Below are 12,330 nucleotides of genomic sequence, written 5' to 3'. Positions count from 1 at the left end.
TAATGGCCTCTTCAAAACTATTCTGGATTACTACTTTGGATCTATTCTACATTACTTGGCAACAACATACTCTGTAACAGATTAGGCAGTATAATCACATATGTTAACTTGAGAGTGCCCACACTCAATCTACTTATCGTGATGTGTTAAATCAATTACTGTTAGACATTATTTGTCTGATAATCTACCAAATCTTTGAATTGAAGAATTTGTGATTTAATTAATAGCTTGTTCAGGGTAATCAGACTTGTATATAATTCTAATGGCCTTCTTTTGAAAACTATTCTGAATTACAACTTTGGATCTTATATTACTTTGCAACAATCTACTCCGTGACAGATTAGGCAGTATAATCACATATGTTAACTTCAGTGCCCACACTGTATTTATTTATGGTTATTTGTTAAATCAAGTACTGTTAGACATGAAATAGGAAGTGTTTAACATAAATGTTATGGCTACTCACCATTGTAGCTCGCTCCTGGTCAATGATACGAGCCTCTTCTTGCAGTGGAAAACTTGCAGCCAACAAACACCGTGGAACCTAAAGGAATGAAATTAAACATTAACATTTCGCCTCGACCAATTTTCACACGTACAACGCAACGCGGCTACACTTCTGCTATTACAAACGTAAATCTCCTTAAACACAATGAGTGTTACTTACCGTGTACGCTCTAGACGGTCCAGTTGCAAGCAGAAAATAAAGATATTTCTGTTGATAATCGTCGCTGCTCAGTGGCTCACGGCCATCGCGCCAACAGATTTGAATTTTGGCGGAGGTTCGGGCAATTACGTCATATCCGCGGCATTTGACTGCGACGTAATACCCGCTTATCTGAAACGGCAGTTAAAAGTAGAGTTACATCAAGTTTTCTTGGAACCTAAACGAATGAAAGAAAACTATCATTTGGCCACAACCAACATTCACAGATACAACACAACGTGCGGGGTTGAGGTTAAAGATTGAGTGAAGGGCCCTCGTTTTAAACTACTGTTTTGAAAAGGAGTGGGAACAAGTAAGACGTATTTAATTTATTTAATGGGAAGTAGTAAGACTTATTAAATTTATTTAATCTACTTTTCTTCCCAGGCAAAATTTGATGTGCTGCAATTCCAAATTTCCAAAGTGAATGAAGGAATGAAGTCCTTTAAATTATGATTTTGTATAAATACTAGGCATTAACACAAAATCGACGGCACAAAATGGGCAGACTTTACTTGTTTGAAAAGGACTGGTTACAAGACAGACTTTTTTAATTTATTTAATGGGAAGAAGACTTATTTAGTTTAATTGATCTATTTTTGTTCCCTGCCAAAATTCGATTTGCTGCAATTCCAAATTTCCAAAGTGAATGAAGGAAAGAAGTCGTTTAAATTATGATTTTGTTTAAATACTAGGCATAGACACAAAATCTACGGCACAAAATGGGCAGACTTTACTTGTTTGAAGAGGACTGGTTACAAGACAGACTTTTCTGATTTATTTAATGGGAAGAGGACTTATTTAGTTTATTTAATCTATTTTTGTTCCCTGGCAAAATTGGATTTGCTGAAATTGTATTTTGCCAAATCTCGATTTGAGACCTGATAGGAAGTATTAAACGCTTAGTTAAATCAATACAAGTTGGTAATAAGAGCGAGTAATGTTGGTTGAACCGATGAATGAAGGTTGAAAGCAATTTAAATTATGACTTTGTATAAATACTAGATATTAACAGAACATCTACTGCGCAAAATGGGCAGAGTTTACTTGTTTGAGAAGGAGTGGCTTATTCAAAACTAAGATTTATGTAATCTGTTTGTTCCCAGGCAAAATTGGATGTGATGCAATTCCAAATTTCACCACATGATGGTGCCCAATTTTGACTTCATAGGACATATTAAACACTTAGCTTGTTATTATGTTCAAGGTAATCAGATTTGTTTATCATTCTAATGGCCTCTTCAAAACTATTCTGGATTACTACTTTGGATCTATTCTACATTACTTGGCAACAACATACTCTGTAACAGATTAGGCAGTATAATCACATATGTTAACTTGAGAGTGCCCACACTCAATCTACTTATCGTGATGTGTTAAATCAATTACTGTTAGACATTATTTGTCTGATAATCTACCAAATCTTTGAATTGAAGAATTTGTGATTTAATTAATAGCTTGTTCAGGGTAATCAGACTTGTATATAATTCTAATGGCCTTCTTTTGAAAACTATTCTGAATTACAACTTTGGATCTTATATTACTTTGCAACAATCTACTCGGTGACAGATTAGGCAGTATAATCACATATGTTAACTTCAGTGCCCACACTGTATTTATTTATGGTTATTTGTTAAATCAAGTACTGTTAGACATGAAATAGGAAGTGTTTAACATAAATGTTATGGCTACTCACCATTGTAGCTCGCTCCTGGTCAATGATATGAGCCTCTTCTTGCAGTGGAAAACTTGCAGCCAACAAACACCGTGGAACCTAAAGGAATGAAATTAAACATTAACATTTCGCCCGGACCAACATTCACACGTACAACGCAACGCGGCTACACTTCTGCTATTACAAACGTAAATCTCCTTAAACACAACGAGTGTTACTTACCGTGTACGCTCTAGGCAAAATTGGATGTGATGCAATTCCAAATCTATCTGAAACGGCAGTTAAAAGTAGAGTTACATCAAGTTTTCTTTTTTAATCAACACAATCATTTACAACCGTTGACCAGAAAGAATCGTCGAAATTCGACGTCCCCCACAAACGCCACGCTCACTCGCTTTTCAGGGCAACAAAAGTACTTCTTTTTAAAAACGATGAGTTGTACTTACCGTGTACGCTCTGGACGGTCCAGTTGCAAGCAGAAAATAAAAATATTTCTCTTGTTAGTCGTATGTTACCATCCGCTGTGTCTTTGTCAACATCGCCGCCATTTTCCTACTTCCTGCTGCGAGCCACGCCCACGGATTTAAATTTGGGCGGAAGCTCTTTCCATTGGCGTCGTTTTCGCGTATAGCAAATCCGATTGGTTGGGAAGGGGGCACGGTTATGCAGCCGAGGAGTCCTGTGATCGGTGGGATGTAAAGTAGGCGTCGACGTCACGTCCGCGTCACGTGACCACGACGTGGCAGACGTCAAATAGCAACCGCTGTTTTGTTTAGTAGACTTACAGTTGTTATGCATTGACATAATGGCGCACACACCAAATAGATTTAAATAAATTAAATAATTCTTCTGCCCACTCTCTTTTAAACAAGTTAACTCTCCCCGCGGATTTGAATTCCGGCGAAAGTTACGCCCATCGACGTCACGTATGTCACGTGACCACGACGTGGCAGATGTCATATAGCAACCGCTGTTTTGTTTAGTAGATTTACAGTTGTTATGCATTGGCATAATGGTGTGCACTCAAAATAGATTTAAATAAATTAAATATTTCTTCTGCCTACTCCCTTTTAAACAAGTTAACTCTGCCCACGTCCATTGACGTCTTGTCTGCGTCACGTGACCACGACGTAGCGACGTCATATAGTAACCGCTGTTTTGACCAGTAGACTTAGTTATTATGCGTTGACATAATGGCGCACTGGTTAGCATGGCCACCTCTTAAGCATGATGATGCGGGTTCGACGCCTGATCAATGTTAGCATGGAGTGAGCTGAAGTGCATGGCGCTGAAGATTTGAATCTTTGAAATGCGCTGAGGTCTGACATATCAGGCAGAATGGTTTGCCATCACGTTCAACAAAAAATAGAAACTTTCCCACTCTGATTAAAACGTCCTGTGTTCATCTACGTATTTTCGTTTTGCTGTGCATCTTTTCCCTGCCATTTCGAGAGCCCAATTGACACTCATAGTTTAAAGAAATGTGTTTGCCCATCCTACTTTGTGGAATTTCACCACATGCGCTTTTGACCAAAATACCAAATTGAACTCAAGTGAAGCCAACACGCACAACCCCCCCCCCCCCCCCCCCCACACACACACACACACACACACAAATGTTGATATGAACATAAAAGAGCCGCATGCGGTTCGGGAGTTGCGGCTTGGCCAAACCTGTACTATACAACTTTATTTGTATAAAATTTTCACAACAGCTGTCACACAAACAAAGCGGGAAAAACCGAAGACGTGCGTGTTCCGCCCACGCTGGATTTATTTGCACCTTTGAAAAGACACCGTATTGCCGCAGATGTGGCAAAGAGTACTTTTGGGCATCTGAGACGGAAGGATGTCCAAAGCATCACGTCACCTGCTCTGGTAGGCATGGTGGTGGGACGTTGAGGTCAACCGCTTTGGGGTTGGCTGACTCTTTGATCGCAGGATGCCACACACTTGAAGACAGAAGCAGAAAAGCAGAGCTAAATGCAAAATGTACTCACCGGTGACTCCAATTTTTTTCCCCCCTGAAGAAACAGCTGGACGGGTGGCCCCGGCTGGCCAGTGGGACTCTTGTTATTCTGACCCTTTTTAGTGCGCGTTTGGGGCAACAACCGTTTTTTGTGGCGCTCTCTTCTGGTTCAAAAGTGCCCTGCATGTGAATTTGCTTTTCCTGCCTTCTGATTGGATGAGCGCCGGTGTGACGCGGTGCCTCTGTCACCGTGGCGGGGGGTATACGTTGGCATCGGAGCGTCTGCCAACGTCTGAGACCGGCTGGCAGTGTATCGGAGGTGTCGAGTGCGGTGCCGCTGGAGCTCACTCACCAGCTGGTGTTAGGGCCACAGAATGAAGGCCAAGGAGAAGAATAGAAAGAGAAACAGAAACTTCTCCTCCAATTGTTTGATTTGTCTCTTCTGAGCTTCGATGAATTCTTTCAGCTCTTTGTTCCTCTAGGACGGACAAATGGAAAGTGGCATTCAAAAGCCAGTAAGCGTGCAAGTAAGTGCCGGGCTGGCTTTGGGCCCTTACCTGTTGCGCGCTGTGCAGCAGATCCATTCTCTCTTGGAGGATGCAAGCGTCGCGCTCCCTCAACTCGCACATCAGGGCTCGCTTCCATTGGTCCACGGCGCTCCTAAGCTCTTCTCTCTGATCCGCCGTCAGCACGTCATTCACGCCAGCGTGGCTGGCTTTTTCGCCGTCCGTGGCGGGGCAGTCCCGCTGCGGTAGCGCCTCGTACAACATGGCCTCCAGCTCCAGGATCCTCTGGGCCGCAATCCTCGTCCATCAGTGGTCCGGCGGGAGATTTGAGGGCGGCTTACCTTATGAGCCTGGTCCATGGAACACTTCCTGAAGTCCAACTCTTCATCCAGGTAGCCCTTCTGCTTGCAGAACATATCCTAGCACAGCTCAAGGTCAGAATTGTTGGGGCACATTGCCGGAGTTCCCCTTGGCTGATGTCGCGTGTCTGTCTACCTTCTCACTTTCAATGTCCAACATCTTCTGTTGAAGTGCTGACTTGGTCACTTTGATGTATTCTAACCACTGAGGAAAGGCTGCTGTCACATAAGCAGAATGCGAGAGCGTGCGTGGACGTGCGCGTTACCTTCTCGGCTAGGGTGAGAAGGGTCCTGGCGTGAATCACGACCACCTGCTCCTCGTTGGTGAGATTCTGCAAGAGCCCAAAGGCACAGCGTCAACAAGCTTCTTTCAGCGCAAAGCCTTCCAAAAGTCACATTTGAGCCGCCGAGTCTCGTGGAGTGCGAACATAAGGAGTTCGACATACACTTACGGCGTTATAGCCCAGGATGTCCAGCTTCTTCATCAGATCACTGATGACGATGTCCGGGGGAAAGGCGCAAGGAGCAATGTAAGGTGTTCTGGGACCTCGGGTTAAGGTTAGGGTTGCGAGGGACGCCTTACGTACGCTCACGCCCTCGGCCTCGCAGTAGATCTGCAAAGGGCTGAGGCCGTCTGGGAAACGGACTTGCAGAAACTTCAAGACGGGGGAGCGCCACTCCCTCTCCTGAAAGGCAGAGGCATGCATCCGTCCGTCCGTCCGTCCGTCCGTCACATCTCTGGCCTCAACACGCTTGTGCGAGTCTTCCCACCTCCAGCTCCAGGATGCGGAACTCAAGCAGTTCGTTTTGGTCTCGGATATCCTGGATGTGCTCTTTCAGACGCGCTTCTTCCGCCTCCATCCGCCTGACCTGAAAAGACAGTCAGACCTCATCTGCGGGGCTTCCCGACAGGTGTGACGCCAAGCGACTCCGCCCAGCGCCTTTCTTTCCGTCACCTTTTCGGCCAACTGCTGATTGCTCTGACGCAGCAGCTGCTTCTCCTCCACCCACTTGACATTCTAGAAGAGACAAACGCGTGGACAGCTTTGGAATGTTGTGTCATTTTCATCCACAAATTCTTTGGTTGACTGGAAAATGACATTTGCTTTTCTCCGCATTTTCCCAGCCACGTTCGGGGGGGGGGGGGGGGGGGGGGGTTGGTCCAGTAATGCCAGACGGATGAGTGACTGAAGAATGTAGCTATTTTGTCTGAGAAAAAGGTGTGCTCATTGATGAGCTTACCTGTCCTTGTTGCTTCAGCGCTGACTCCAGATCTGCTACTCTGCTTTGATAGTGACCCATTTCTACCATCAGCTTTTCTCTGGTCTGAAAGGAGGAGGAGGGAGGCTCCTCCTCCTCCTTTCAGACCAGAGAACACCCGAGGCTGGGTGAGAACGGGGAGGCTGCGACCCGGCCGGGGGTTGCGGGAAGGGGCGCCACCTTGATCTCCTTCTCGGCGTCGTAGTCCCCTTTCGCTGGTCTGGGCTAGCAGAGCGTAGGCTCGTTGCAGTGCTTGATATTCTTGCGTCAGCTGGCGGTAGCGAAGCTCCGCCTCTTCATGCACACACCAATGCAACACAGCACTAGTACCAGAATCAGTCAGACCGGCGACAAAGCACCCGCGACGCAAAGACGAGTCCGATTCCAGGCTGAAGAGGAATGTTTGGTGCCAATACGCTGGCAGAAATGGCGGGCTACCTCTTCGGGTTCCGTGTCGGGGGTTCTGTCGGTGTGAAAAGACAAGGACGATCCGTCCGAGTCCACCAACACGTCTTCGTCGTAGCCGTAAAATGTTTCGATGACCTGCGGGCGCGGAAGCAAACATCTCTCTGAACAAACTGAAGCGACACCTCACGATGAATCGACGAGAGGAACGATAGCGAGAAAAAGGCCATTTCATCTTGCGCAACACCAAGCAGCCGCAAACAAACAGACTCACCTTGCAGGACCTCACGCTTTGTTCCTCCTCAGAGATTCTCGACGTCGGTATCGTAGCAGCAAATCTCTCTCCTGTCGACACAAATAATCCGCCTTTGAGATTCTTTGGATGCAAAGGGAACGAACGGCTCCGGCGCAGAAACAAACGCGACTCACAATGACATTTCTGACATGAGCTCCTGTCTCCAGAGCCTGAAAAACACGTCACCGGCGATGATTGGAGGGACGCTCGTCTTTTCCAAAAGTGACAACTACAGGGTGTGTCAGGGTTTTCCAGATTATCTTTATCGTATCATTGTGTTGCTTTGACTTTGACTGCGACCTGTAATAATTAATATTATTTATCCCTTATTTATCCCTATCGCTTATCCCTTCCTACACAAAGTCGTAAAACACCCCTTGCTATGTTTTGACTAGAGGTCAAGGGCTTCCTCTATTCAATCCACTCTTACACCCACCCTGTTTCTCTTAATTAAAATGCTCGTGCAGGAGCCGAGAGTCAGACTTCATTCGTACAACGGATGGACTCTCCACCTGCAGGTGTCCAAAAGAACTTACTTGTCTCCCGTGTGGTTCTTGCAAAATAAGTTGGAGCGAGCGCAACTCTAACAGGGTGCATTTTGCCACTAGCTGCCTACGGACAATGACGTCGCGCTCGCGGCTCATGGTTGACGGGCTGAGCAGCCGGGCAAGTCCGTCGTTTTCAGCGCACAGCGAGTGGCAAAGGCGCTGACAAAACGGGAGCTTTGAGCTGCTGAAAACGGCAAAACAAGTCTAAAGCGTGTTCAAACGCGTGCGCACAATGCTCCTGCTTGAAAGGTCGGAATTTAAGGGGCCAATTTTTTGGATGGCGGCCGCCGGCCAAGCTTTGGACGGAAAAGGTTTCCTGGCGACAGCGAGCGAGCGCGGCGCTGCCGTACGTGCACCGAGTCGCCTGCCTGAAGACCTTGGACAAGTCGTCGATGATGTGCCGCTGCTCCACAACTTGAAGGAACTCCATTTCACCGTCCTGCTGGCCGCAACCGCGGTCCAGGTCATTGAGCGAACTAGGCCTTCTCTGTGGAACACAAATGCAGTGGACTCTGTTGGCACGCCGCCGTTGTCCGCGTCGACTTACCAAGCTTGCCATCTCCTCGTTCTCCTGGGTGACAAAGCGCACTTTGTTTTCAAGGCGACACAGCACCAGCGAGAGTTCTTCATTCTTCCTGCTCAGGCGTTTGTTTTTGTACAGGAGTGGCAGAAACTGGCTTTCTGTTTCTCTCAGTCGCTTTAGCTGCAAGCATGAAGTGCGGGATGTGAAAGACGCACAACACGCGGGCCAGAACGTATCCATTCCTTTTGCATCGGTTTGAACGGAATCGTGGCTTTGGCTCCCAATAAAAGACATCTACCAGGCAACCGACTCGCCGCGCCGCTCAACTAATAAGCAAGCGCAATGGGTGCCTCGCTGGATGGCGCGCATCAAACGTAGCGCAAACCTTCAAGCGTGCCGTCAATAAATTACCAGTTCATTGCGCTCTTCAGAAAGCAGGGCGTTTCGATCCTCCAGTTTCCTGATGACTGCGCTGAGCTCAGCGATTTTCAGATGAAACCGTCGCGTGTCCCGATCCTCCTGAGACTGAAAACGCCCCGCAACACACACACACAAGCACTCGTTCAAAGTTCAAAACTGTTTTTGTGCTACCTTCCTCCAGCAACGAACTAAGTCATGCGTACTGCAAGTGTGTGATGAGGTGGCTTACGCAATGAAGAGGATTGCTAGTAGCGGCGTTGACCCCACTTCCAGGGTAGTTTAGGCCCGCCCTTTGGGAATCCCTCAGGGCAGCGATCTGCTGCTCGGCAGCCTGAGTCTGCAGCTGAAGGCGGTGGACGTGGCCGGCCCCAGGGCTTCATCCAAAACACTAACCGCTCTGTCTTTCAGCTTGATCTCATCCGTCTGGATGTACAAACGGGGAGCGCTCAGGCAGGCGGGCAAACTCATTTGCCAGAATTGTGACAAAAACAAAGAGAGCAACCGGCCAATTTTTTTCTTGAATCGACTAGAACACCTTTGCTGTGACAAAAGCGAAGCGAGCAACCGGACATTTTCTTCTTGTGAAATAGAATAGAATGCCTTAGGTGTCAAAAATTGGGAACATAGCCACGCACCGCGCATCTGATCAGTCCTACCAGTCGGCGGATCTCCCTCTCGCAGTCTCTCTTGGTTCGGCTCAGCTCCTCCCGATGCTGGTGATGAGCCGATCGGAGCTCGGCCGCTCGGGGCTGCCAGGCCTGCTGGGCCGCTGCCAGGGCTTCTTCCGCGCTCCTGGTGGAGGCGACACCGCTCGGTCTCCCGACACCGCCGCGTCTCCTCCACCTCCGCCAGCAAAGCGCCCCCCCTCCTCACCTGAGCAGACATTGCGCCACACCGGGCCGTTGAGACCGCAACGGAGCGCCGCGACGCTTACTGGGGACAAGCTACACAATACGGTAGCGGCCGCATCGAAGCCCGACGTGGCGTGCGGATAGTCAGACACGGATAGAGCGGATCACCTTGTCCATGGAGCCGTCCCTCAGGCTGAGGACCAAGGCATTCAGTCGCTGGATCTCTCCATCTTTGATTTTGATCACTCTCATCAGCTCCATTTCATGCTGCCGCAGTAATGTCTCCCTGGTAATGGCTAACTCTTTCTGCTTCTCCTCATGGAGTTTGCTTTTGAGTTCCGTCATGGCGGCGGTGGCACGGTGGTGCTCCGCCCGCAGGTCCTGACTTCTCTCTCTCTCCAGACAGCTGACCTGACATGACTTAGACTTAGACAAACTTTATTGTCATCTTGTCTGCACATGGTGCATACAAAACGAAATTCCGTTGCATACGTCTTACAACAAAGTAGTGATATTGCAGTTGAATAGAAGTAACATATCCTATGAAAATATATATATATACATATATACTATATATATATATATATATATATATATTAAAAATAAGTATAAAGTGCAGCAGTGATAATTATGCAATAGTGCAAGTAGGCAAAACAGTATTCAAGAGTGTGCAGAGGAATGCTAAACCATGTATTAAACTTCTATTTAAAGGGTTTATACAAGTTCAGTAAAGTTGGTAGTGCGACATAGTGCAAGATAGAGGTCCGTAGTGTCATAAAGTACAGTTCTGTGAATGTGTGATGCAGAGTTCAGTTTAGAGCTCAACAGTTCTAGTGTTCAACAGTCTGATGACAGCAGGGAAAAAGCTGTTGCAGAACCTGGTGGACCTGCAGCGGATGCTGCAAACCTCTTCCCAGAGGGCAGCAGGGAGAACAGTCCATGGTGGGGGTGTGATGGGTCATTGATGATGTTACGGGCACGGGACATGCAGCGCTGAGATGAAATGTCCTGAATGGAGGGAAGAGGAGCCCCTATGATCCTCTCTGCTGTCCTCACCACTCTCCTCACGTTCTTCCAATCGGAGGCGGTGCAGCCTCCACACCACACAGAGAGACAGCTTGTCAGAATGCTCTCTATGGTGCTCCTGTAGAACGTCCTCATGATGGGTGGGGGCAGGTGGGCTCTCCTCATCCTCCGCAGGAAGTACAAGCGCTTCTGTGCCCTCTTGACCAGTGCCGTAGTGTTCATAGTCCAGGTGAGGTCTTCTGTGATGTGGACCCCCAGGAATTTGGTGGTGCTGACCACCTCCACAGCTGAGCTGTTGATGATCAGTGGAGCGTGGTGAGGCTGTTTTTTCCTGAAGTCGACGATGATCTCCTTCATCTTCTCCTCATTCAGGATCAGGCTGTTTTCTCTGCACCAGCCCACCAGCTGCTCCACCTCCTCTCTGTAGTCCAGGTCGTTGTTGTCTCTGATGAGCCCCACCACCGTTGTGTCGTCTGCTGACTTCACGATGTGATTGGTGGTGAACCTGAGGACGCAGTCGTGTGTCATCAGGGTGCACAGCAGGGGGCTCAGGACGCAGCCCTGAAGGGAGCCTGTGCTGAGGGTGATGACATCAGAGGTGTTCTGTCCGACCCGGACTGACTGAGGTCTGTTGGTGAGGAAGTCTAGCAGCCAGTTGCGAAGGGGGGTGTTGAAGCCCAGGTGTTCCAATTTTCCTACCAGATGCTGTGGGATGATGGTGTTAAACGCTGAGCTGAAGTCCAGGAACAGCCTCCGCACATGGGTGTTCTTCTCCTCCAGGTGAGCCAGGCTCAGGTGAAGAACGGAGGAGATGGCGTCCTGAGTGGAGCGGTTTTGCCGGTCGGCAAACTGGAACGGGTCAAATAATAGGGGGAGTCTGGAAACGATGTGACCTTTAAGCAGCCTTTCGAAGCACTTCATCATAACCGGAGTCAGTGCAACAGGCCGGTAATCATTAAATGAGGTGATTTGAGGTTTCTTCGGCACCGGAATGATGGAGGCAGTCTTAAAGCACGCCGGCACTGTGGCTTGGCCCAGCGAGGTGTTAAAAATGTCTGTGATGACCCCAGCCAGATGACTTGCACATTCCCTGAACACACGCCCAGGAATGTTGTCGGGGCCAGGGGCCTTACAGGGGTTGACTCTCCTCAGGGTCTTCAACACATCGGCGGAGTCAAGGCAGAGTACCTCCTCTTCCTGATGGGGGACAGTTTTAACTGCTGGAGTGCCGTTTAGTGCCTCGAACCTCCCAAAGAAGTTATTTAGACCATTTAGAAAGTCAGCATCAACTACACCCACCGGGGGGGGGGAGGGTGAGTTGTAGTCTGTAATCGCCCGTATGCCTTGCCACATACTCCTGATGTTTTTGACGTCGTGGAAACGATCCTGAAATTTTCGACTGCGGTCTCGCTTCGCTATCCTGATGGCACGGTTCAAGTTGGCTCTCGCTGTCCTCAGTGTCTCCTTGTCGCCAGACTTGAAGGCAGAGTTCCGCGCTCGTAGCGTTTGACGTACCTCCTCAGTCATCCAGGGTCGTTGGTTGCCCCGGGTGATGATATTCTTAGTGGTGCTGACGTCCTCGGTGCATTTGTTGATGTAGGCTGACACAGTCATGGCACACGCATGTCTAATCTACATCGGGAAAACTGGGAGGGAGGGAGGCAGGCAGGGAGGCAGGCAGGGAGGCAGGCAGGGAGGCAGGCAGTGTCTGTCTGTTGAGGTTTTCACCTTGTTCTTCTCCTGCTGAAGTTCTAACTGGACGTCCATCAGTTTGGTTCTCAGCTCGT

At 48.3% G+C, this 12,330-nt stretch overlaps 1 protein-coding gene across 1 annotated transcript; it reads right to left on the bottom strand.

The window, feature by feature from the left end:
• Nucleotides 1–4,036: 4,036 nt before the first annotated feature.
• On the bottom strand, nucleotides 4,037–7,163 carry LOC148383107 (janus kinase and microtubule-interacting protein 3-like). The gene is made up of 12 exons (XM_088358583.1): nucleotides 7,155–7,163; nucleotides 6,914–7,018; nucleotides 6,656–6,769; nucleotides 6,458–6,500; nucleotides 6,172–6,234; nucleotides 5,987–6,085; nucleotides 5,668–5,901; nucleotides 5,482–5,547; nucleotides 5,352–5,420; nucleotides 5,198–5,275; nucleotides 4,908–5,141; nucleotides 4,037–4,828 (listed from the first exon to the last, which is right to left on the bottom strand). The coding sequence occupies exons 6-12, from the start codon at nucleotides 6,074–6,076 to the stop codon at nucleotides 4,712–4,714; spliced, it is 888 nt and encodes a 295-aa protein (XP_088214709.1). The 5' UTR covers nucleotides 6,077–6,085; nucleotides 6,172–6,234; nucleotides 6,458–6,500; nucleotides 6,656–6,769; nucleotides 6,914–7,018; nucleotides 7,155–7,163; the 3' UTR covers nucleotides 4,037–4,711.
• Between the last annotated feature and the right edge of the window lie 5,167 nt (nucleotides 7,164–12,330).

Source organism: Syngnathus floridae, chromosome 17 (genome assembly GCF_059516105.1).
Source record: "Syngnathus floridae isolate MCC-2025c chromosome 17, RoL_Sflo_1.0, whole genome shotgun sequence".
Taxonomy (NCBI): Eukaryota; Metazoa; Chordata; class Actinopteri; order Syngnathiformes; family Syngnathidae; genus Syngnathus; species Syngnathus floridae.
Note: the sequence above shows the minus strand (reverse complement) of the source record. Positions and strands in the feature narration are given on the sequence as shown.

Coding starts and splice junctions, on each gene's coding strand:
- LOC148383107 (XM_088358583.1), bottom strand. CDS start 6,076: ATGGAGGCGGAAGAAGCGCGTCTGAAAGAGCACATCCAGGATATCCGA. Junction 5,902..5,986: donor TCCGCATCCTGGAGCTGGAG/GTGGGAAGACTC, acceptor TCTGCCTTTCAG/GAGAGGGAGTGGCGCTCCCC. Junction 5,142..5,197: donor CCATGGACCAGGCTCATAAG/GTAAGCCGCCCT, acceptor ATTGCGGCCCAG/AGGATCCTGGAGCTGGAGGC.